The following is a 24,279-nucleotide window of genomic DNA, read 5'->3' as shown; positions in this document are numbered from 1 at the left end:
TGTATTTTTGATACAGTGAGCTCTCTGGTCCCCTAAAATGTCCAGAAATAAGCACTCATCTGAGCTAGATGGTGGGGGCCAGCTAAGTGTCTGGACCATGGTGGCACTAGCTTGAGGTGTTTGAAGCAAACCACCGGGCCCCTCAGAGCCACAGGGCCCCTCAGAGGTGATGAGCTGGAGGCTGGGAGCCATGCAACCCCAGGCACTGAGGGACTAACAAGGCCATCAGTGAGGACTGCTCCCCTGGGTGGAAATGGCTTCTTTGTGCGCACTACCAATTTGCTAGGTAGAGAAACCTGCATGATATCCAGTACTTGTTTTTGCTGCTAGCTTCTTGTTTGTTATGACTGCACATTGTTGTTTCTGGTCGCATGAAGCAGACTTCATGTATTGCTTTGCCACTGCCTAGCAAGGTTTGTTACTGAACAGGTTGCATCCTTCAGGTTTTCTGGATCTTCTTGCTAAGCAATTTAATCAGTTTGTTCATTTTAAATCAATGACCCAAATAAAGCAAAGTTAGTTAGCTAAAACCCTTGACTACTGTGGAAAAAAACACCAAAAGATACATTCTGTTATCATGTCCATCTCATTTTACTTTGCTTTAGTCTAGTTGCCATATGTGAAAAACTATTCTTTTCTGATTCTGTAGCTTAATTTATGTTTAGAACACTTTTTCTATAGGTCAGACGTGTGTAAAGCAGCACATTAGGCAATGATTGTTACACAGCTGAAATGAACATTTAAAACCAAGTAAGAAATCAATCTTTCCTGTTTGTTCCTAGGCTACTGTACCAGGCTTTAAATCAATGCTGAAGACAGTGGAAGTACCCAATAATACTGGTAACTTCAGTGCTTTGAAATGTGACTTCTCTTTCTCAGAAATCTCTATCAGAACAAGAGAAGCTTCGTGTCCTAAAACTGCCCTCTACCAAGAGCTTGAACGTACTTCAGCAGCAGGAAAACCAACTTTACATATCTTCATTTTCGTAACTGTTATGCTTGCAGTTTTTAAATAAAGACAAGAATGAGAAGGCAAGGCAAAATCCATGTCTGCCTGCACAAATGTGGCTTTTAAAACAAGTAATTGTATATGCAAAGGAATGTATGTTTTATAAATGAAAATCTCAGATTTAAAATCATTTATTGTATTTTATAAAGTACGGGCTAGACAATCAAATGTTTTACTTTATAATAAATAGACATATTTTTCTACATAAATATTTTAATCTATAAAGAATTATTGTACAGCCTGTGGAAAGAATTTCCATGTGAAAAGTATAGATTAATTTTGAAGAGTTGTTTGAGTTCCAAAAAGTACACGACTGTACTGCAGCTATTTCAAACAAACTCAATCTTGTCATTGAACCAATGGTTAATGTGCCCATACCACTGTAAACAATTGGTTTAATCCCGATTTCTCATAATAAAGCCACTGATGTAAATGGGGAATGACATTTGTAAGTAAGTATGCTCTTTATCTATGCAGATGAGACTGACAGGGCTGAAATAAGGTACAAAGATCAGTAACAGCTGTAAAACAAGATGGACATTAAAGCTGTAAGCATGTTCCAAAGGGCACTGCTGCTGGAAGGTTAATGACAATCCATGCTGTCAGGCAAGCCAACAGCAGACATCTCTCTGAAAACTTTGTTCCTCTAAGATGGAACTATTGAAAATACTACGGAAACAGTCAACAGCTTCACAAAGCTGCTCTGAGCCATTATGTACTTAACCTAGCATGGAGAACTGCAGTTGGAATGGCAATCTGAATAATGATTTTAGCAACTTCTTTGGATTCTTTGCTTTTAAGCATGTTTCACAGCCCTGTTATTACACTGTTTGGACTGTATGTAACAAGTGACGAAAGAAGACAGGCACACTTCAGCAAGGACCATCCTGGTTCCTTTTAGAAAGGCTGGATTCAGTAACAACTATACAAACAGTGTTCCAGCAGTTGCAATGTATTGCATGTACAATTAGCAGAAGATGTCCTTTGTGTCATTTTTCAAAGTGGCTTAAAACTGACTTGCAAACAGGCTGATAACCTCAAAACAAAAAAAAAAAAAATCACTGAAAGCTGGTTAGTATGGTCCTGTGTGTTTATTTTAAAACTTTATCTGTTGGTAACTTAAAGTGATCTTTGAAGACCTCTGTCTTCTCCTATAGACAGCAAATTAAAAAACAACAACCCAAAAAAAGCAGTTAGCAGTCATTAGATGCAAACAAAGCACTCTCTATTGAAAGTACCACCTTTACTGAAAAGGTACCCCTGTCTCACATGAAAACATACTAACTAACTGGGCTAGGTATATTGGTCATTAGCCACAAGTCTGCCAGTTTGCTAGATCCTGTGCAGCACATGAAACTAAATAAAATACAGTTCAGCAATTGCAACAGCAATGTAGGTTCAGAATAAGAAAGACCTGCATAGCCAACAAGATGCTGTTTTTGACTGATGCCCTCAGCACCTTATCATCTGTTTGATTTTTTTTTGTTTACTTTTATGAAGTGCTATGGCTAGTTCACCAGTCAGAGGAATAACCAGTTATCCACTAGAACCTCCACTGACATGTGGCCCTGATTCTGTCCCTTAAAGCAAAAAGGAACTACAGCTCTCTCCTTCAGTTTAAAATCCCCCCCAAAAGCATGAAATCTGTGAGACAACAGTGGCCCAGCAAATGAGTGAGGTTAGGAAGAGCAGGCAGGTTGTTTCACAGAATTAAAAATCTGCATGAAGTAAATTAGCAGAAATTCCAAAAATGAAATCACTAACTTAAGGAAATAAAAACAAGGAATATATATAAAAGAATCTTTATTTAAAGTTTTTAAACATAACAATGTTTAGTTGCTTCAGAAAAGGAAAAACTTAAAACCAAAAGACAAAAATTCTTCTTATGTTCATTACATTTTAATGGAACTATATGCTGTGCAATTTGAGTGGATGTTTTTATTTTAATGACCTGTAAGGGCTGTCTAGAAGGCGTGCAAAACGATAAGCCATTAAAAAAAAAAGTATGTGTGCATCTTTGAGTAGTGGCAAAACTGCCTAATTATTTAAATTTATTATTAAACAGTCTGTTTAATAATCATTCAAACTATGTGTAGTCAGAAAACAATGCAAGACTCTGCTTTTGGAAAAATTATTTGATATGTTCAGATTTATGTAATCATCATGCTGACTTCCATTAATTCAGTGTGAAAATTCAGAACTGTCCTTTAAAGCCAAGCTGTTTAATTTAAAGCAACGTTTACAAAAAAGGGGCAACAATACATTTTAACCAATGACTTTTACATGTACCATATATATGTCAAAGATAGATTTAAAGTTTTTATTGTGCCTGTGCTTAAAAAAAATACAAACAAAAGCATACATCAGCTCAAAGCAACAATTTTTCATTTGTAGTAAGTTTGACCATTGTTAAGGTAATGAATTTGTTTCATTTATTTACACTCTTTCCACAACCTTTAAACTACAAAGGAACTCAAAAAGAAAAACAGTGAGACTCCGGCGTTACGCGTGAGCTGGGAACCTTCACTGCATGACAGTAGTTATTCCCCCAGGACCACAAAGACACCTACCAGCAGTGAAAGCCGTTCTAATGAAGCCCGGCCTATTGGAGCTTTGAAGTACAAGAGTGCATTTTAGAGTACAACCATGCTACACAACACATGACCCCACGTGAAGTCTGTAGCCCCCTGCCTGTATTGTGAATAATCAAGCAAGAGCAGCAAATAAACTTAAACCAGGTATGGTGCCTTTCTGCGAGTCATGCACACTGCATTGGAAAGTACCACCAACAGCAAACATCCCTTTTTAGGCTCAGTAAAGTATTATGCAACAAAACATCCATCTTCCTGGGATAACTGCTGTCTAGCCATGTATGTAGGCAAATTAACAGTAAATTATCTGGTTTAAAATGCTAAGTAAAGTTGAAAATTCGACTTCTGCAGTTATGCCCTTTACAACTTTAGATTAAGAAAAGAAAGAAAACAGCTTTTCACTCCTGTACAATTGCTGTTTATTCATTTCAGTTTATTCAGCTGTACTCTGCTTCTAGTAATTTTCTGATCGCTTTGTTGTAAAAACAAGGTTTTCTGAAACAATTACTGTTGTTGATGCTTTCTGTAAGAACGAGAATTGGTTTTCCTTCATATTAGACTTAAAGGGGAAAAATATAAGTCTTTTGCATTTGGCTTCATAACCGTACAGACAAATTTAAGAGACAGTGGCATTTAAACAGTTTACAAGAAAATTGAAACTCAGTGATAAAATGGAACAAGAAATGGTCAGAAATAAACACAACACCTTTCATCAACAGAACTATGTAAACTTATCCTTTCTAAATCAACCTGCTAACTGAAGCGGCAGCCATAGCCTCTTGTGGAATACAGCATGGCACATACTTTTTCCAGTGCGCTAGTTAACGACACTAATGAGCAGTATTTCACAGGTGCTGCTCAACAAAAATGTAATCCTTGTGGTGTGAATATTAAATAGAATCAGTGACCCAGCTACTTACATTTCAGCTGTGCAACATTTTTAAAGGATAAAAGCAGCAGACTTTATAAACTAGAAAATTTGAAGTGAAGATTCAGTATTAAAGATTCTCAACTATTTCAGTATTCAACATTTCTAGCCTTTCTGACATACTGGAACAAATGGCTTCTGTCTTGAGTACTTTGCACTTAGCTTTCTTGGCTCAGCAGTTGAACTTCAATACTAAAAGAAACATACGTTGTGAAAAAGTAATATTTAATCAACAAGTAGTTTTATTGTACCTTATAAAACAGAATAAATGCAATTTTTTGGTCGTATTTGTAAATGACTATTGTCTACCTGAAGTGCACGAAAGAGTAGGCTAAGACAATTACTGAAAACTGTATACTTTCAACTTCTTTTTAATGCCTAGCCATTCCTTTAACCTTCTTGGTCACTTAGTCAAGGGCAAAAGAAATCATCACCCAATACAAATCAACTTTAAAGCCTCTCCTCTTGTCACCACATCTTCCAGGTAAGGACTTCCAACGCTACTAGTGCAATGAAGTAGTCAGTCAGCTTCTTGTTTGTACTCTGAGATGCTAAAGCATTCCAAAGGAAAACAGCACCAAAGGATTTCCATTATATTAATGTTGTATCAGCATCCATCTCTATTGTCATTTAATAAATCTTGTTTGGTTATAACTCAGTAGTTGTATTAAGGGAAGCAAAAAAAGAAAACAAAGCCATAAATCTTCTTATGCCCCTCTTAGTTTGCTATATTTCTATCTGCCTTTTTATTTTTAATGCTACAATTACTTAAATACTCTTCTTGTAACTGTGATTTACAACGTACACACATTTATGTATATACACATGTACCAATAGACTAATTCAATAAATTAAAGCTCAAAACACTAACCGTATGCACAGGAGTATGTACAAACTGCAATAAATTAAAGATCAAAATGTCTATGGTCTTAAATAACAACCTAAGAGATCTCTCTAAGTACAAGCGTGAACTTCTGTGCTGATTTTGACTACTACTGAAGGACACGTAATTGTGTATCCGCCAAAAAAACAAGGTTTGTTGCCATTAACCCTTTTGGCATTTCTTCTTCTCTTTACAGAGGTTCGAGTGCAGGTCAAAGTGACTTAACAGAGACAGATCTATAAATTTAAATGTTGCAATTAAGTGCCTGAACAGCTGCTCTGAACTGGGGTCCCGGTCCTCAGCACTTGCGTCAGACAGGTGCAATGCGCGCGCGCACACACACACACAGTGTGCAGACCTAGAGTCTGAAGACCTGCTCTGAATCAGGGTCCTGGTCCTCAGCACTTGCATCAGACAGATGCGCGTGCACACACACACGCACACCTCGAGGAGCTCTCATTTGCCTGCCAGCTTCTTCACAGGAACTGGGCTAGATGTCACTGCTCATCACTTCCTCATTTGTAAAGCAAGTTTTGAAAAAGTCACCTGCCACTTGCCAGGAGGCGTTAACAACTATTAAGCCAAAAAACACAGTTCAGAACAAAGAGTCAGTCCGCCACACTAGTTTATCCAAGGATGCAGAAGCCTAAATTCCCCGTTTCCTCAATACGGTATGGAGTGCAGGGTATTTCCATGGCTATTCCCCACAGAAGAAAAAATGCTAGGGAAGTAAATTTTTAGCTCATAAAAGGGAAAATCCATTATGCTGTATGCTTTCCTTTTACATTTTGCCAAGGTAGAAGGCTTTAGAGGAAGAAAAAATGTTATTGAAAGGAAATTCCAAAGCTAAGTAATTGTAAATAACAAGGATCACTGCACTGACCGTGCATGCTTTTTTGAGAGCTTTTTTTTTTTTTTTTTTCCCTCCCTCTCCCTAATGATGGGGATAACTTAAGGGGTTAGAAAAGGACACCAAGAATGGGATGTTACAATTTGTTCCAATAGGAACCAAGTAGGAACAGCTGCTCTCCCATGACTGCAGTTACATAGCAATTACAGTGACTACAGAGAAGGTATCAAACAGAAAAAGCTTAAGGCCTAAGAGAGAGTATAGAGAGAGAAAGCTTCCTTAGCACACTCCCCCTTTTATCAACACTTTTCCTAATCGTACAGCTTTTCAATTCTCTCTCAGCTACAGATTCCAGACAAGATATGACCACTGTTTGGCTCTGATCTGTAGGTGCAGTGGAAAAGCCTTTGCCAGCTTCACTGTACTTTATCAAATAACATAAGAAAAATAAATAGGAAGCAGTCATGAACTAAGGCAGGTAACCATCTATTAGAAGCATCACGGCCTGAAAATATTTAAGCTTTAGTAAATATTTCTTCTCAATTTCAATTCAGTGAGGCTATCTGCAATGTTTTTTTGGCCAATATATGCAAAGCATGCATATCAGTGACAGCCCAAAGGATTTTTCCCGTCTCAGGCTAAAGGATTATCAAAATCCAGCACGAAAGGTTATTGTTGACCAAAGCCTTTAAGTTATAACTTCAAGAACTTCCAACCATCTGCTGTCACATTACAAACTGCAAACAGCAAGAAATTTGCATTTAAGAATTTGAAGAGACAATTACAATTGGGTTTTATATTTTGTTAAGTTTAGTTAAAATGAATTACGGTTAAACTTCAGAGATACCAGTATCTTCTTTTAGTAGTATTTTGCGAGAATAAGCTTAACTGTATGGAAAAAAAAAAGAAAAAAAAAAAATCCAGGTAAGATAATCCAGGTAACTCAGTCTACATATCACAGAATTTCTTTGCAGGCAAATAATAACCAAGTGTTTAACAAGTTTGTATTTTACAGCTTTTAGTTTCTTTCATTTATCATTTGCCTAGGTACTTCCTTGTATTCATCAGGGTGTTTTTGTTCATGGTTTACAGACACTTTATACTAGAATAACTATTTCAATTCTGACACTAAAGCAGTTATAAGTCTTTGTACATACATGGGTATTAACTGTTCTCTACTAGTATTTTAAGTTAAGAAAGCTATTTAACGTAGGCTTGCAGGACAGTAAAAACCATGCAACTTCTGCATTTAGGTTATATCTCCATATCTGGAACTCCCTTGTCTCAAAAGCTACTAATGCACCATTCTCCCTATTGGACAGACTACAAGTGACTACCTCTAAAATTGAAAAGCTGCTAAAATGTGCAATTCTTTTCTTAAGTTTAGTTTTCCAAAAGAAAAAAAAAATACAACTCACGGGTACAGAAACTATTCATCTAAAAACCAATTCAAATCTAATCTAACCACATCCTGAAGATATTTTAGCATACAAATACATAACTTTCTATGTATGCACCACAAAACTAACTTAGTAAACTTCTTAATAAAGGAACAGATGTTTCACAAAGTTTTTGACCAAGTACAGCGAGAAGACTTAAAAGCTGTAAGTGCCAGAACAAATTGTGACAAATTTTCATATTGAAGTCTTAAATATTTAAATTAGTCAAACACCTGGCAAAAGATTTTCAAAATTCTTGTGATACAGATAAAAATAGGGCAAGTAAGAAAGACAACTTAAAAAGCATCTACATGAAATAGAACCACACACCTTATTTGTTTCTGCAACGGGAGGTGGGTTTTAATTCTTACTTGAGTAAATGTAGTGCTCAAGCTGTACTGAAGTCAAAAAACACTGCACAAAAAATACAAATCTCCCCCAATATTGCCTAATTTGCACAACTTATTATATAGATTATCCTTCATTTTCCTTGTCTGTTTCAAGTCTCCGACACTGCTAAAATAATCAATAGCATAGCACAGACCGCCAAATCCCACAAAATATTTGCAGAGCCTATTTCTCAGGATGTTTAAGAGGTAACTGTAAGACTGAATTTAAGACAATGACTTCTCAGGACACACTCATACAGCACTGAAATTTACAATGCAAGTTATAAAAGACACCATTTCCTATTCTATTTCCAAATCCTTAAGTGATTTTCTATCACATCTTCCCTAATTCCCTGCTAATCTTAAGTATCTAAGAGACCTTCCCCATAACTTGACTACTGAGACGAATTTAAGTCATGGGAACAAGGGAGACAAGATTCCATTTATTTTTCCTGACTTACTCAGAGTTCTTATTTTTGCCTACTGTCTTCACCAGGCAACAGATACCAGAATCTAGAGAGTCTTCTATCTTCTTAAGAGGTGGAATCACCACCAACAAACTCTTCAAAAACGTATCTCCCCTCATGTTTTTAACGTGTGGATTTAATCCAGTAATTCAAATGTTATTAACCTGTTTGCAACATAAAACACTTGGAAAGGCAGACAGTTTACAGGAAATGGGTATTTCTGTTGAGAGGCATTTAAGATCTTTACATTGACTAATGAGGACTAGGCTAGACTCTTATCAATTCCAGTGCAATATGTGTTTCAGCAACCACCTTCCACACCAAATGTATAAACTCTCAAAATATGAACATTCCATTAAGCATACAAAAATAGTTTCTTACTCTCTTAATTGCTGCACCAGGCTATGAAGTTCCTTTTGCTGCTTTCCACTCAACATCCTTCTAACTGAAGTAAGTTAGTACAATCATCTGTATGGGCTGTCTGCACACTGGACAGGGTTTGTTCCTCTTCTTAAGTTTTCTTGCGCATGTAAAACATGACATAAGATGTCCTGTTTTGCCATGTACTATGCAGCCATTTTTAGGTCTGCTTTGACATATGACACAGGGCTCTATGCTGGTGATAGGCAGACTGGTTTCCATACTTTCCTCTTTGTCCTGCACGTCTCTCTTTTCGGGTTCCTTAAAGTCCTCCTGACTGCTACAAAACATGCTGCTAGATGTAGATGGCTGAGAATACTCTTCACTTTCCTGGGACTCGGACATTTGTACTGTTTTATCATCATTTTCCTCCAAAGCCCGTTCTTTATCTTCAGTCATTTTCACTTTCTTACAGTCAGGAACATCAAAACCTTCTTCAGACTCCAGATGTAAAGAACTTTCTGATTTGCTTTTTTCCGATTTACCACTCTTTTCATCCGGAAGCCAGTCCTCACGAAGGGCCCAGCATCTGTGGCAATGTCGTGGAAGCGGAGGATTCATTTCACTACACTCAGCACACTTCCAATAATCCTTTAGTGAATTAAAGGTTGAAACTGTTAAGCTACTTGGAACTGTTACGACTGAAATATTTAGAGATTATAAAGAATTTATTACTGCCAAAATAATAAGTCATATTGAGCTATCAGCTTGTTTATAGCTTAAAAATTCCATTCAGTGTTTGCTCCCAGTTTGTGAGTCTGGAATAGAATAGTCTAATTTTTAAAACAGTCTGATTTTCTTCCCTCTTACAGTAAACAGGTGAAATAAAAAAATTATTCCCTACCTCTATTTTTATTATTTCTTAGCCAAAACTGAAGAAACCAGAAGGTAGAAGTCTTCAGAGAACCTCATGAATAAGTTTTCTGGCAAAACAGCTACCATTTCCATTATTTTCAGTTATGAGCTTATGATTTGGAAACTGTCTTTCAAATGACTAGCAACACTCGGATTGGAGGAACAGCCTCTAACCTGGGGGACGCTCTTGCTGGTTGGTGCATGTTTATTTCCAATGGAAATAGCCAGAAGGATGTTGGTCTGCAAGATGGCCAGGTGAGGGCACTCTGAGACAGCAGTATTACAGAGAGTAGAAAACACCAGCCATTTTAAAGAAGTTGCGTCACTGTCTCAGAGCTTACTCCATAGGCTGCACTGAAGAGAGAACCTTTATCCTATTAAAAATACTTTTTTTTTTTTTTTTTTTTTTTTTACAAAAAAGGAAAAAGTCCCTCCTTAGAATTAATGCATTTCGTTGGGGGGGGGGAGAGAACAAAACACCTTATTTGGAAGGCTTGAAGCATTTTTTGGTTTAAGTCATGAATAACATAGCAGCATCAAAAGCTTAAGATGCTAATTTTAAATCTTAAAATAATGGACAGATATATTTTTCCACACATAAGGAGCGCTGTGTTTTAAAATGGTCTCTATGTCTGTAAAATACAGGGTCAGATGAGTCCCACAGAGCATCAAGGGACTGGAACATTTCAAATAGTTATTCACAACAGCTTTATTCAAGCTTTCAACAGTGAAAAGCAACCACAAATTAAAACAAACTCTGCTTTTTAATCCTAGATAGATCTTCAAAAATATTCAACATTACCTTCAAAAAAGAACTCCAGCTACTCTCCAAGACACAAAATGACTTTAAACTGGGGTGAGGGTATATTTTATTTACAGCTGTCTACATATTTTGTTCCAAATACCATACCCCCTCCATTTCTTCCCACGTTCAAGAACTGTCTCCCAGAATCAAAAAAAGCTTAAAAACCTACTAATTTTAAAGTACTGTTCTGAAAACAGGTTTGCCTTCACATCTCTGTACTACCGATTCCTTCATTCAGGTTGGACAATAAAACAAGATACTCTGACTTATAATAAAAGCTTTTTAAATATACACAATATTTTAAAGAATATTTCCTTTGCATTTTGCACAAAAAAGTCAGACTTAAGCTGACTTAAAAGCCAATTTAACATTTAAATCACCAGTAACCATAGATTTCACCTATAAGGCTTGACCTGCTCTGTCCATTCACCCAATTTAAGATGCTTTGCAAATCAAGGATTTACTCACAGCTAGAGAAATCTCTGGATCTTCATCAAATGAATCAGCATCACTTTCTTCATCTTGATAAATAGTCAACTGATATACCTGATTTAAAAAAAAAAAAAACACATATACTAAGTTTTGACGTTAACAAGGCTAGAAAGTAAATCCTGATAAAATCTGATGGCTAGGTTTGGGAAAAAAAATTCTGTTCACAATTGGGACACATAGTTTGACAAACACAGACTAAAAAGATGAAAGGGACAACTTTCTCATACAGCTCATGTCAACTGTGAGTGAGAAATGTAGCAGCAAGAAACCTTCTTTTTTAACACTACTGTTAAGGAAACAAAAAAAAAAAACCCTCAGTTCTTTCCCCCTCCAAATCACTGTCTTATCCCAGGGTGCAGCTCTGTGGCACTGTTAGCCACTCTTTCACTCCCAAGTATCATTATCAATGTATATCCCTGACTGATTCTGCTTTTGGTGCTTACCTCATCTTCCCATAAGCTGATGCAGGCTCACTTAAGTAGCAGAAAACTAATCCAGAAAAAAATAATTTCCCACTTAATTCCTGACATTACAGACACCTAAATATCTTGAAAAGGATGGGAACTACAATTTTAATATGTTGTCTCCTAATGGAAACTTCTAAAGTTGTATTACAGCATATCTCTATAAAACATTTAGATTCATGGAGACAAGTTATTTGCAAGTATCCCTCTGCAAAGAGTTACTAGGAAAGTTCTCATTCAGTGTCAAGAATTAAGCTCAACATACGTTCCAAATGAATACTTCTGTAACTAAAAACGTAAGAGTAGACTCGAGCACACAGAACGCTACTGACTCCATCTGCTAGAGAGTGACATTTAAGATGGACAGAGAGACTTCTCTGGGCTGCCAGGCTCTATCTCTAAAACTGCAGAATGCCTCAGCACAGCTCTGGATACCAGAGCGAGGGGTGTATAATGGTGGCACAACTGCGCAGGCATGTAATTTGATATAATAAATGATTGAATGTAGTTTGTCATATTGCATATGCAGTCCTGAAATAAGTTTGAAGAATTACTGCTTCTATTTGTCAGAATCACAACATGAAGTATTGATATAGTTTTCCTTCCCCCTCTCACCCACCAATCAAAAAAAGCAAATATATACCTCATCATCTTCATCTGTGAGCTCCTGTCCTTCTTCATTATGACTATAATCTTCTGAATAAATAGACTCAACTTCAAACTCTACACTGAACTGGTCTGAAACAGAACTGTGGTCAAACCAATCTGAGTTTTCACTTAGTGAACTGGCATCAAGATCCTGAATAAAGAGAAAGAATAAATAAACATTCAGCCTCACTACTCCATATCTATAACCATTTCTGTTAAGATGTCTCTTAATAAGATAAAACTGAACTATACAGTTTAATTAGCTATGGAAGAAACAAAAAGAGCTGCTGTTAGGTGGAACATCTTTTAAGAGACAAACTGATTATACCTGGGTAAAAATAAAAGCTTTTAGATCTGAAAGCTTTTTGTCAGTTTTGTGATAGAAGCAGCAGTCAACCTAAATTCAGCTTGAAGACTGCTTCTTCTATTTCACAAAAGTTCTCCTAAAAAGCCTTAGAACATATGCAAGATGATGCTGTTTTTTTAGCTCTGTGTCATTAAATTCTCTGTTCTCATTTACTTGTCTTTTTAACTTTCATGTTCTTCTTTAATTTGAGATAGTGGTTAAACAATTATCCAATAGCAAAAAGTTACAGTATTAGTCCTGTCAATCTAAAATACTGTTATTTGACTAGGAATACAATTGATTTAGCTTTTCATTACTTAACCTAACCACAGATAATCTGTCTCAGCATTTGCTGAAAACAATAAAAATAGTCAGTAAGGGCTAGGCAAATAAATACAGCATACCATCAGGGCACTACTACATACAGTTATCAGAGTTGTACTATAACTACCAGTTGCCCAGAACTAGATACTGTTTTAAGTTACAGAATGTCTATGCCTAGTTTTCTTCTTTTGCCAATCTAAGAAAGTACTTATTTTAAAATACTATATAGATTTTGCACTTTTAAAAATACTGCCTTAAGGAATAAGAATCTATTTACTTGTCTCGCTTCATGAATATTCAGAGTTCATATTTTAAAAACTTTCACTTCCAGCTTTGTCAAAAAATCCATGAGAGACCTTATTACACCCCCTCCCCAACTTCTCTTTCAGTCCCTTCTCCTTCCTCAGCCCCAATTCTCAGATGCCACTAAAGGCACTGCTGGTTTCAGTTATTAATATGAGGTTCTAAGATACACATCCACAGCTGTGGTATCTGCAAAATCTGTACCAAAAAAAAAATTTTCACTTACAGGAATGGAAGGAGAATCTGTTGAATCACTGCTATTGCTTCTTTCACGGCATAGCCCACTGACTACACACCACGAGAGACTTTCATCAAACGTCAACGAAATGCTGTCTGACTTGTGTCGTTTTCTTCTGTCACTATGCAGATCATCTGAAGAATTTTCTTCTGGGCATATTAAAGAACTTGTATTAATCCAAAAACATCTGTGCAGTTTCACTTGTTCTTTACAGCGGCTTAAAATGTAATTTACTTATTTAGGAGTTCAAGAAAAATAGTTCTTCAGTATTACTTTATGGAAAAAAGTAAAGGCACCAAAGGCTAATTTTAAGAAGGCATAGTAACACTAAGAAACATGAGAAACGTGGAACACGTTCAAGAAACCAGTATTTCAGGGGCTGGTTCTCCCTGCTTGTGCATCACAGTACAGATTGTAAATGGCAATTTCCATATTTAGCAAATATAGTAATTGCTAAGTTGGAAGTGTTTTTTTTACCCCATTTCACACATAGCACTTCAGTTAAACCCCTCCTAACTTTAAGGAATTCAGTTAGGATCCGAATTGTCCTAGCTCCCCCTGCAGTCAGTACACAGAAAGGTACTTTCAGGGGGCTTGTTAGCCCCTTCCAGAATTTGGGAGGGAGAAAAGAGCAACTAGCTCTCAGGTCAAACACTTACAAAGGATCTCATGTTAGGCAAGATAAATTCAGGTGCAAGTTCCAGATCCTTCAACAGATCTATCAGTTAATAGCTGCACTACATGGAACAGTATTTGCTCAAAAGGACTTTTGTAACAAACCCTTATGTGAATGAATCTGACCACACTCTGGCAAGAAAATCTTCAGGACTAACATAATATGTAAAAATTGAACTACAAAAGCATTGCCTTAAGCTGAACATATTAAATAACTTTAATTTGAAGGCAGAAAAGCAACGCTTTCTAAGTATGTCACATTTTAAAACACTGTACAGCAGCATAAGGAGGAGTAGGGGGACAGCATTTCAGGGGTAAATAAGTCAAAATTCAGCTCCACTGGTATTTAGAGAGTTTGATAAGAAATAAGCTTATTTAAAAAGCACTGTAAAATCAGTACACAGTAAATGCAGTGGAGTGAAAATTCCCAAAGAGGACTGACATATTGGTTCAACAGACTTTGGTAAGAGCCTGCTGCCCCCTACAGGTGCCTCTTGCACACACCCTCTATTGCCCAGCTTTTTCCTTGCCTTGTAAAAACACACCCTGACAGATCCATTGAGTCTCCAAGTCTTGAATCTTTCATTGTAAAAGAAAAGAGAACAAAACACTTGTACATACTTTGAGACTTCTCTTACTTTCCCTTGGTGCTTCTTGGCTCAGCCCCTCTCTTTTTCCGCCCTGAGAGCCCCACCAAATTTGGTGCCCCCAGGCCCAACGGTTGCTCCTGTCCATCGTTGTCCTCATTAAGATGTCATGGCTCCATGCTGTACTGATAATGTATCACCACAAGGTTTCTATACACTATACGAGCGGCTCCAAAGGAGCCGCTACCATCTCAATTTAACAAGAATAGTGGTTTAAAAGGAAGATTTCCTATAAATTAGAAAAAAAGTGTATATAAAAACACTACATTAAAAGAACTTTTAAGGTTGTAACAAACTAATAAATGGATGCAAAGACAGAGTTGTTAATCAAACCTACAATAAGTAAGCACAACACAGGACCTTATGTGCTCTGGGTCATGCCTAAATATTACAGGTTATGATCTTTAACTGTGAATTTCCATCCTTTCATCAGTTTCAGTTACAACATTAAAACATTCTTTTAATCTAGTGCAAACCGCTTAGCAATGCAGTACAGTTTTTTGGGCTGGCTAATTTAACAACGGTCTATGACGAACACAAGAAATACTACACAAAAATTGAGGAAGTGAAAAGTGTTCCCAAGCATCTTAAGAAAAAGATTCATGCAATGACAGAGGCTTATCATTGCCCAGGGGATTACAACTATCAAGTCATGAGCTAATAAAGCAAGCAATGAAACACACTGATGTGAGAAATTTCAAAGTAATATGTAAGTTGAAATGTAGAGAACACTTTAAAGAAACTTAAAGTTATACAGGTTCATACAAACCAGTTTTATTCTGATAATTAGCAACTAACACTCCACATTTTGAAAATACATTTGTCAATAATTATTAAATAACCACAGTGAAGAGAACGTGGAAAGAAGTAAGAAGTGGACAAACTGATATTTTTAAATAAGTGCTTAAGGAATGTAAGGAACGCAAACATATCCAAAGTCATCCAGTGAAATTAAACACAACATCTTTCACTTCTATGTAACCAACTGAAATCCAATGCAAACCTCTTTTAGAGAGGAACAAAAATTTTAAATCTTGTGGTCTAGACGGAACTGAAAGGAATTTGATTATTATCAGTCTGTTCATAAACAGGACTGAAGTGTTCTCATCATGAAGTAGCACAACTGATAAACTTGATCACATCAGCAGGATTTGATTGAACAGATCTGTGGAACAGGTCCTTCTATTGTCTTACTAATAGTTCTAGAGATCTAAACTGTAAGGCAGTACTGGAGCAATGCAAGGAATCCCATATTTCTATCAAACTGAACATTTTCTTTAAGATAATCAGAGAAACAGCAACAGTCTTTGTCATCATCTTTCAAAATCAGCAAGGTAACATTTTTTTTTTCTTTCCTAAGTTGACAGGCTATTGAAAGCTCTAAATCATAAATCTGCACATACCAGATTCACTGTGTGTTCTCCTCCTAGAAGATGTAGTGGGTCGGGAAGCCAAGTTTGGTGAAGTCTGCTTCTCTTCTAACTCTTGCATGGATTCCTGATTAAGAGAAAGACCGAATAAGCATAAGCAGGAATATAAAAAATTAGAATTACTCTAAGTGCATCCAAACCATTGACATTAGAGTATGAAACTTAACTGATTTTACATCTAAGAATGTATCAAACTGAAAGATCACCTTTAAAACATTTTCTGTTTCAAGCTGAAATCTGGTGTCATCCTCAGACGTGTCAACAAGTGAGGAGTCTGAAAAAAAAATAATTCAAAACTACCTTTTTCTGCTGTATTTTAATATAATCTCAGGTTCAAAAACAACAACAAATCCCAAATACCCCACTATATTAAAAGCAAGGGAAAGAAGTTAACTGCACACTGTTTACAAAGTAAGTTCTAATCGTAACTTGGAATCCATACATTTTTTTAAACAACTGAAAAAACAACCCTACTCCTTTGCTTTTCAGGTATGTCCAGTACTTCACCTGCAACATGAAAATGGAAAAGGAAGGAGGAAGAAGAAATCTCAACTGCAAAGTAGGTCAGAATTATATTATAAATGCCTACAGATGAAGGGTACGCGTTAGCTGGGGTTCTGCAGACATGAAAGAATGTAGCCAGGAAGTATTTTTACACCTCCTCCTCTCCAATGTGTATTTTACTAGCTATCATGGCAACACTGATTTAAAAAGACATTAAATAGTGAAAGAAAAACTGCTGCCAGCCTAGACCCAGAAGTAATCAATTATCTTCCTCCTCTCAAAATATTCAGAGCTAGTTTACGTATTTCAAACATAAAAGTAAGGGCCAATAAAGACAGCGTCTTTCCCACCGAGCATTTGAGCACTTACCTTTAAGAATCAAAAACAAAGGGTGTCTCAATATGAATTTAGAAGGAAATTCACAAAAGGGCCTCTGCTCTTTTACTTTTGGTTCACTCACTTCTTATATTACCCCAAAATGACAGCTATATTGAGCATTTTTATACTCCAGAAAAGAATGTGTATAACCATTCTCCATTTATGGAGCGTCTCTCCATGGAGCTACCAATTTTTTTTTAAGAATATAGATTTTTTTTAAAGAGGATTCAATTTAGCTAATGTAGCTGAGCTTATGACCTGTTCTAAATGTATCCCACATTCAGTTTTGAAAATGAAAATGGAACACTTAAAAAAAAAAAAATCAAAAACACTAGGGAAAAAAAAAATCGGAGGTTTACCCTGACTTCACTGTGGGCACAAGCTCAAGAAGCTCATTTTTGGTCTTAAACTCTTCAAGATCATAAGAAAATTGAAAATTGATTTGTAAGAAATGCAAGCAGTCAAACCATTCAATTTTTGAATTCAGTCCCGTTTGTGTTCAGCTATGACTATGTTTGCTCTAGTTCATGTCCCACAAAATTACCCAAATGCAGTTCAGATGCAATTTTATTTTCAGAAAAAACAGTGCTCGGTTTAATTTGTTTACCTGCAGTCACTCTGGGCAGTGCTGTGAAAACTAAAATAGCTCATCATGGAGAGACAGATGTTATCTGACCACTACATGCAAAATACGTTATCGTAGGTATCTGCATCTTCTCTATTTCTATTCCCCCCCTCCCCTGCAAAAAAGACCCTCTAGAACTAGCTTACCTTGTTGATTTATTGCTATCAGATTTCTGGAAATCATTGAATATACTCTCCTTGGATGAGGATAAAAAAGAGATGTTGCAAGTTAGCTACTGTAGAGTTCATACATACTCTGCACATTTACCTATAATGATGTTCATGTTAGAATTAATTATTTTTACTGTGGTAATTAGATATGGCCCCAAAGAGCATGCTAATTTCTGTGAGGAATACGGAAAACAGCTGTTTGGTCTTGCTGAAGGTTTTTCAGCTTTGTTATTTCACTTGTAAACACAAACAAAAAAGCCCTCTCTTTCTCCCTTTCTGAAGAAAGGGAAGAGAGTTTATTCACTTCAGTAAATTTCCAAATGCTTCATTTTTTAAATTCACTTCAAAAGCCAAGAAAGAGAAGATCATAACTCTTGTTAAAATAATTTGACAAGAAGTTCCTAACAAATCAGCAGTGATTTTCAGCTCTAACTCTGATTCAAAATTATTCTTGCTAGAACTTGTATGAACATTTTGGTCTTGTAAGACAAGCAAACTTGCATTAAACAGTGATTTTTGTTAAGGCTCAGAAGACCAAGCATATAAGCACTGCAGCAAGGCAACCTATTCAGAAGGAAGGCTAAAATACTCTAGCTTTGTGCTGGAGAGAGGCACGATTACTGGGTAGGAGAACATACTGGAATTACACACCACTATTCTCTGCTGTTAACTTTTAAAATCTAGATTGCCTCCTTCATACACAGGTTGTCAAGTCAAGAGCCCAATCTTATGTGTTTCTGCAACCCCTTTGTAGCTGCTACATTACAAACGAAATGGGAAAATTCTCTTCTCAAAACTCAGTGTCTGAGGCTACTGTACCCCTTTCAGGTTTGCAGATCATCTGAAATTTGTTGGTTATGGACACAAACATTGGCTCAGTAAGTCTCCAATTAAAAAAAAAAAAAGGAGAAAGACTAGACCAGGTGATTAACTATAAAAGAGAACTAAACATCTTTCAAGGCACAGAGAACTAAAAAAATGCCATATGTATTATGTTCTACATTAGTTCACAACCAGACTCTCAGAAAAGTATTCCATTTTACCTGTGTTCTTTTACTGAAAAACTTGGTACTCCAAATAAGTCCCCAAGGAGATCATTTGCACAGTGCACAATATGCTGCTGTTTTTCATCATATAATTGTTTAGACATAATATATTGGCCAAGATAGAATATTACCTGTAAAATGAATCAAATACACAGCCATTAAATACACTGCTTTGCTGTTACAAGTTTAAGTGCAAGAGAAAAGACATTAAATTCATTGACACGTTTGCTCTTCTCACACTGATTACCTAAAACTTCCTTTGAGTTGCAATTTTCATTTATGGCTCACCAAGTACTCTGCTATTCTACAGACCAGCCAGAAACTGCAGCCTAGAGTTTGAGAAACTTGCTCAAGGCAATCAAACAAGTCAGCAGGAGAACTAAAAACAATGTCCTGTCTCAGTACTTTCTACCCAAGCCGTGAACTACTACTCCCTCCCATTCACCCAGAACAAAAGAAGAATCCATTTGTATTTACTGTAATCTATCTTTGCTAATTAGAAGTTCTCACCTCCTTCATAGTAAAAGTGTCTTTTTCTGCGCCAGCTAACTTCAACAACTTCAGCAATAATGGCTTTGGTTTAACCTGTGGTGGGAAGAAGAAAGAGTCTGCAGCAGTTATTCAACAAACATGGTATTATTTATACAGAGGAGTTTCTTCCTTCTGTATTTATCTGATATACAAACACACAACTCCATGAAAACCTATCCACATCCAAGTGTTTGACTTTGCAAAGTTAGAAATTAAAAAAAATATATCACAAATCCAATCTTACTAAGCTTGCCATACACTATACATCCTAGCCTGAACCCTTCAGCAGTACGTACAGATTCCTTGACTTGAGCTACAAGATTCTTTTGCTGGTTCCACCGAACAGCGCCGCGCCCTGGGGAATTCAGCTTCACTCCTTTCGTCACTACAGTGACTCCAGATAAGAGGCAGGAAGGCAGATGGACCTTTGGGACTATCTGTGAGGTTCAGAGTGCGACGGACAAAGCAGAGCTCTGGTCCATCTCTTCCCTATTCTCTTCCCATAACAATTTGAGGCTGTGGTTTACATTTGGCAGCCGGACTGCTTTACTTCTTTAGACTTTTCTTAGTGGGGATAAGCAGCCCTTGCTCCTTCCATCAGTGTTCAATCACTCCTACCTTAACAATACCCTGCCGCCTCTCCCCAGGCACAGAGCCAGCAGAGTTATTTCTGTGGCCATTCTATGAACAATTTCCAAGATGGACAAAGTAATTCTTAAATTATTCCCTTCTCTTTTTTTTCCTCCAGATCCCATTCACTGCACTGTTCTACAAACAGTTGTGCTAGTATAGTGCAGGACATAAGGACAAAGCTGCAGGGGCTGGCATAACTGCCAAGAAAATGCCTGAGGAGCCACTGTCAAGAGTTCCCAGCACAGTATATTCTGGTACTGCCACTTTAACAGCAGCATGAACATTCTAAGAACAGGCTAATATTTAGTTATGTAAACACATTATCTAAAATAAGAAAAAGAGCCTATTAGAAAAACGTTTTGCAAGAAAGCCTGAATAAAATCATGAGACAAAGAATAAATGCCTAACGGGAAAGAGGGGACTTCTCTATATTCCGTTTACAAATATCTGCTAAGATCAACATAAACTTTTGGTGCATTAACAAGCAATAAGTTGCAAGAATCGCACATAAGGAAAAAAAAATAAACAAGAACGTGAACAATGCTACATGTCTCCTCGCCCTTTCTAGACGCGAGAACTATTTAGAAAATGGAGTATATATTGCAGTTTCATAAAGGAAAGAAACACTAGCTTAACAAAGCAGTAGAGACAGCTTAACATAGTATGGCGAGTCATAGTTTCAGATCTCTCTAGAGAGATCCACACTAGATGCACGAGCTGAGATCCTTTTACCCCCAAGCCCTCTCCCCAACTCCTGCAAGCAGGAAGTTCTTCCTCATAGACCTGACTGCGGATCACAGCATCCCATTAGGATGTCTTTAAAAAAATATTCAAAACAAACAAAAGAAAAAAAAAAGAAAAGAAAAGCCACAGTCTACTATTCTGCAATTCGACTTTTTGACAGTTCTGCTACCAGTTTAAACTTTTAAGCTTTACCCTTCTACAAAAGCAATCAAGTTAAATCCTCGTTGTACACCATGCCATTTTTAATAAACTGTTCCATCTCAGATATAACAGGCCAGTTCCATTCTAAGGAAAAGTTATGCACAAAGCCAGCACAGCCTAACTGTCACTTTATCATGGAAAGCGTGGATGTGTAAAGCCTTAAATACAAATGAAGACTCTTAGTACAATTTGCTTACAAATTCCAAGACAGCAGAAAGTGAAAATAAGGAATTCAAAAATCTACAGTTATAACGGCAAGATTATTTCACGCTACTTTGCGAGCAATGTATTTTTTGCACAAAGGAGATTTTCCACAACTGTTCAGTTATGACACCTGCTACATTTCCCACCACGAAGCATTTAGCAGCATCAAAACTGACTATAAGACCCTTTTAATTAGAAGAACGCAACCTGAACCTGTTCTCCAGGAAACAGAGCTCGGACCTAAACTGCCACCCTCAAACCTCACCCACTAATTAGAAAAGTTTACTTCACAACCACAAGACCGAAGAGAGCGCTTCTTCACCGAGGTTCCTGACTTTTCCCTGACCATCGCTCCCCGAGCAAATCATCCCCTCTTAACTAGCAGATACCAATCCTGCAAAAAGCAGGAAAACCTCGCGCGCCTAACAGAGCTACTGACCAGTGCCTCCTGCTCCGAAGCGGTGACCGAAGAGGCGTCCGTAAGGGAGGACATCTTGGTGTTGCACATTTGCCTGCAATTAAGGGGAAAGCAACCCCAAACTTGTCACGTAGCGACACCAACCCGGGTTTCCCCTCGCGAGGGGGGGGGGGCCGCAGCGCCCCGCAGCGGGCAGGGGAAGGCGCCGCGCTCGGGGCGCAGCCGCCACGCCGGCGGGACCCACTCACCTGCGTGGCCTCGCCCTACCCACACGCCGGGCTCCGGCGGCGGGTAGCTGGGGCCGAGCCGGGCCGCCCCTTATATAGAGCTGCCAAGGGAAGGCAAGTCGGGGCTTACCTCCCCCTCCGCCGGCCGCGGCGCGACATGCCTGAGCATGACCCGGCGCGGCGGCGCTGCCGAGTCACGGCGGGGGGGCGGGCAGGGCGCCGCCGCTGACTCACCGCGGCCGCTGGAAGGGGGGGGGGGGCGGTGCGGAGAAGCAGCCCGGTCTCCGCGCTCCCTTCCTTCCCATCCCCCCCCCCAAGCACACACACACACACACACACCCGGCTCCGCTTCCAGGCGGCGGGCGGCAGCCGCAGGGCTGGCCTCAGCGCCGCGCCCCGAGCCGCCGCCGCCGCCCCGCTTCAGCCTCCCCTCCCCCAGCACCGCCGCCGCGCGCCAAAAGCGAGGGCCGGGCGGCCCCTCCACCCCTGCCCCCGAGCCAGCCGGGCCCCGCACGCACCACCAGTCGCGCCCGCTCCGCTACCCGGCCGGCCGGCGGCGGCTGAAGGGCCGGGGAACCCTACCGCGCCGCAGCGCGGCCCGCACCCAGCGCCGCCATTTTCCGCGCCTCGCCGCGCCGGCGGCCCGCAGGCGCCTCGATAGCGCCCCCTCGCGGGCGCGGGGCTCTGCCCGGCCGCCAACGGCCGCCGCCGCCAACGGCCGCCGCCGCCGCCAACGGCCGCCGCCGCCGCCAACGGCCGCCGCCGCGCGGGCCTGAGGCGAAAGCAGCCCGCTGCCCCAGGGAAGCGGCGGCGGGCGGTGGCCGGCAGCCGGGGCCCGGAGCGCGGTCTGCCTGCCTGTCCCCGGGGGCAGAGGCTGGGCCAGCGGCGGCGGGCAGGGCTGGACGGGCTCCGGCCCGGCCGGGGGACGAGCGCGGAGAAGCGCTGGCGGCAGCAGGCCCCTCTGACCCGCGCCGGGGGCTATCGGGAAGCAGGATGGCCGGCAATAGCCGGGGTGTTGCCGGGTGCTTTTACTATCTTGTTTCCCTCCTGTTTTCCGTCATCGCTTCTGTTCCCTCCCGATAATGTTTTGGGTAGAGGCCTCTCCCCCAAACCTTAGCGTTTTAGTAAACAAATAAAACACGTTGCTGCTCACAGACATGAAACAAGCCTGATTGACTCTGATCTTCCCTTACAGCTCCTCACTTCTACTAAAAGTAAATAAATAAAAAAGCTGTGATTGCAGGCAGAAGTGCAACATCTCTCTGAATTCCCCTCGGACGCATCAGCACTCGGGGGACACAGCCCTGCTGTGTCCTGCAGCGCGTGGTGCAAGGCCGTGCAGTCCCCGTGGATGGCGGGCCTCTTGCCTCTGACTTCAGGAACTCCAGCGTGGAAACATCAGCCTGAGAGCATTTCTTCGGGAATAAATAACCTTAACAGCTCTCACAGCAACCCTGTCCTTCTGTAAATCCAGCTTCAGCATGCGTTACCGACAGAAAGCTGGACTATGTCAGCTTTGCAAGGTTAATAAAGGCAGAAGCTCTTGCTTATAATCCACGTAAATTAACTGACAGAATAATATATGTGTTGCCTGCCTGAATAGACAATGATATCGTTGGATACGAGTTGGATTTGCAAGCCTCATTTATACTCCTTTTTAACCTATTTTTCCCCTGATACTTAGGAGAGGAAGCAGTAGAAACTTTACCCCATCCAAAGAGAACCGGACAATCTGTGAACTGTGTTGCTCTATCTCCCATTCTGTAATTTTGAGTATCTTTGAAGTGTAGCGTATTTAGAAGTATGTTATTTTGACTGTTAAATAATTAATTTCTAGCATCTGCACTTCAAGTAGAACTGGTTAGTTTTCAGTCTGACTCCACTTTCTGATACTCGGCTTTATTCTTTGGCTATGGTGACGTTTTAAAATTATATTTGAGCAATGAAAACAAGTGTTAAAGAACAGGAGCGCTGCAGACAGTGTTTAAAGATACGCTGTAGCAGAGCGAGCAGAATGTGCTACAACTGAATAATGCTGATTTTCCATGACAACTAACTTGTCCAAACAAGCAATGGGTAACTGCCGGGACTTGTCCATTGGCCAAATAAAGATTTTTCAACAACAATAGGACCTTGTAAAAATTCCAGAAAGAATTTAAATCTAGACATTTGTGTGATGACAGATTTTCAGGACAAGCTTGTTATCCCTCTAAAGCTCAAGGTCCAGTGAGCGACATCTGGGAAGCTGTCAGAACTCCGAAAACGTGTTTTAATTTCTGTTATGACCAGAGTTTCAAGGCACAGAAATCCGTTTTCTTGAGCAGAATGTCCTGCCATTGATGAAGTAAGATACAGCTTGCAGTTTCCACCTGGCACTCAAAATTTACTGAGATCC

The 24,279-nt window shown here is 39.2% G+C and overlaps 2 protein-coding genes across 11 annotated transcripts in view; one reads left to right on the top strand and one right to left on the bottom strand.

Annotated features, from left to right (window-relative positions):
- CPM (carboxypeptidase M) overlaps positions 1-5,398 on the top strand; it is a 39,804-nt gene extending 34,406 nt beyond the window's left edge. Inside the window, exon 9 of one of the 2 annotated variants that reach the window (XM_068935267.1) lies at positions 783-5,398. In XM_068935267.1, coding sequence (XP_068791368.1) covers positions 783-1,016 — 234 coding nt within the window. In that variant the 3' untranslated portion in view covers positions 1,017-5,398. The remainder of the gene's footprint in view (positions 1-782) is intronic. The other variant, XM_068935277.1, reaches the window with a different exon arrangement.
- Positions 2,798-22,546, bottom strand: MDM2 (MDM2 proto-oncogene). 9 transcript variants are annotated; one of them, XR_011139665.1, is made up of 12 exons: positions 22,403-22,531; positions 21,679-21,751; positions 19,437-19,511; positions 18,924-19,057; positions 17,857-17,906; positions 16,410-16,477; positions 16,177-16,270; positions 13,440-13,600; positions 12,236-12,391; positions 11,105-11,182; positions 8,938-9,567; positions 2,798-4,720 (listed from the first exon to the last, which is right to left on the bottom strand). XR_011139665.1 is itself a non-coding variant. In XM_068935229.1 (11 exons), exons 2-11 carry the CDS (start codon positions 21,745-21,747, stop codon positions 8,998-9,000), a joined length of 1,455 nt encoding a protein of 484 aa, XP_068791330.1. In that variant the 5' UTR covers positions 21,748-21,751; positions 22,403-22,546; the 3' UTR covers positions 4,737-8,997. The 9 variants fall into 9 exon arrangements, 4 of the variants coding, with proteins under 4 accessions (XP_068791330.1, XP_068791324.1, XP_068791341.1 ...); XR_011139668.1 differs by having other exon boundaries at positions 13,440-13,597; XR_011139658.1 differs by lacking the exon at positions 22,403-22,531 and adding an exon at positions 21,906-22,170.
- Between the last annotated feature and the right edge of the window lie 1,733 nt (positions 22,547-24,279).

The sequence above is a fragment of the Struthio camelus genome, chromosome 1 (genome assembly GCF_040807025.1).
Source record: "Struthio camelus isolate bStrCam1 chromosome 1, bStrCam1.hap1, whole genome shotgun sequence".
In the NCBI taxonomy this organism is placed as follows: domain Eukaryota; kingdom Metazoa; phylum Chordata; class Aves; order Struthioniformes; family Struthionidae; genus Struthio; species Struthio camelus.
This window is presented reverse-complemented; position numbering and strand designations above follow the sequence as displayed.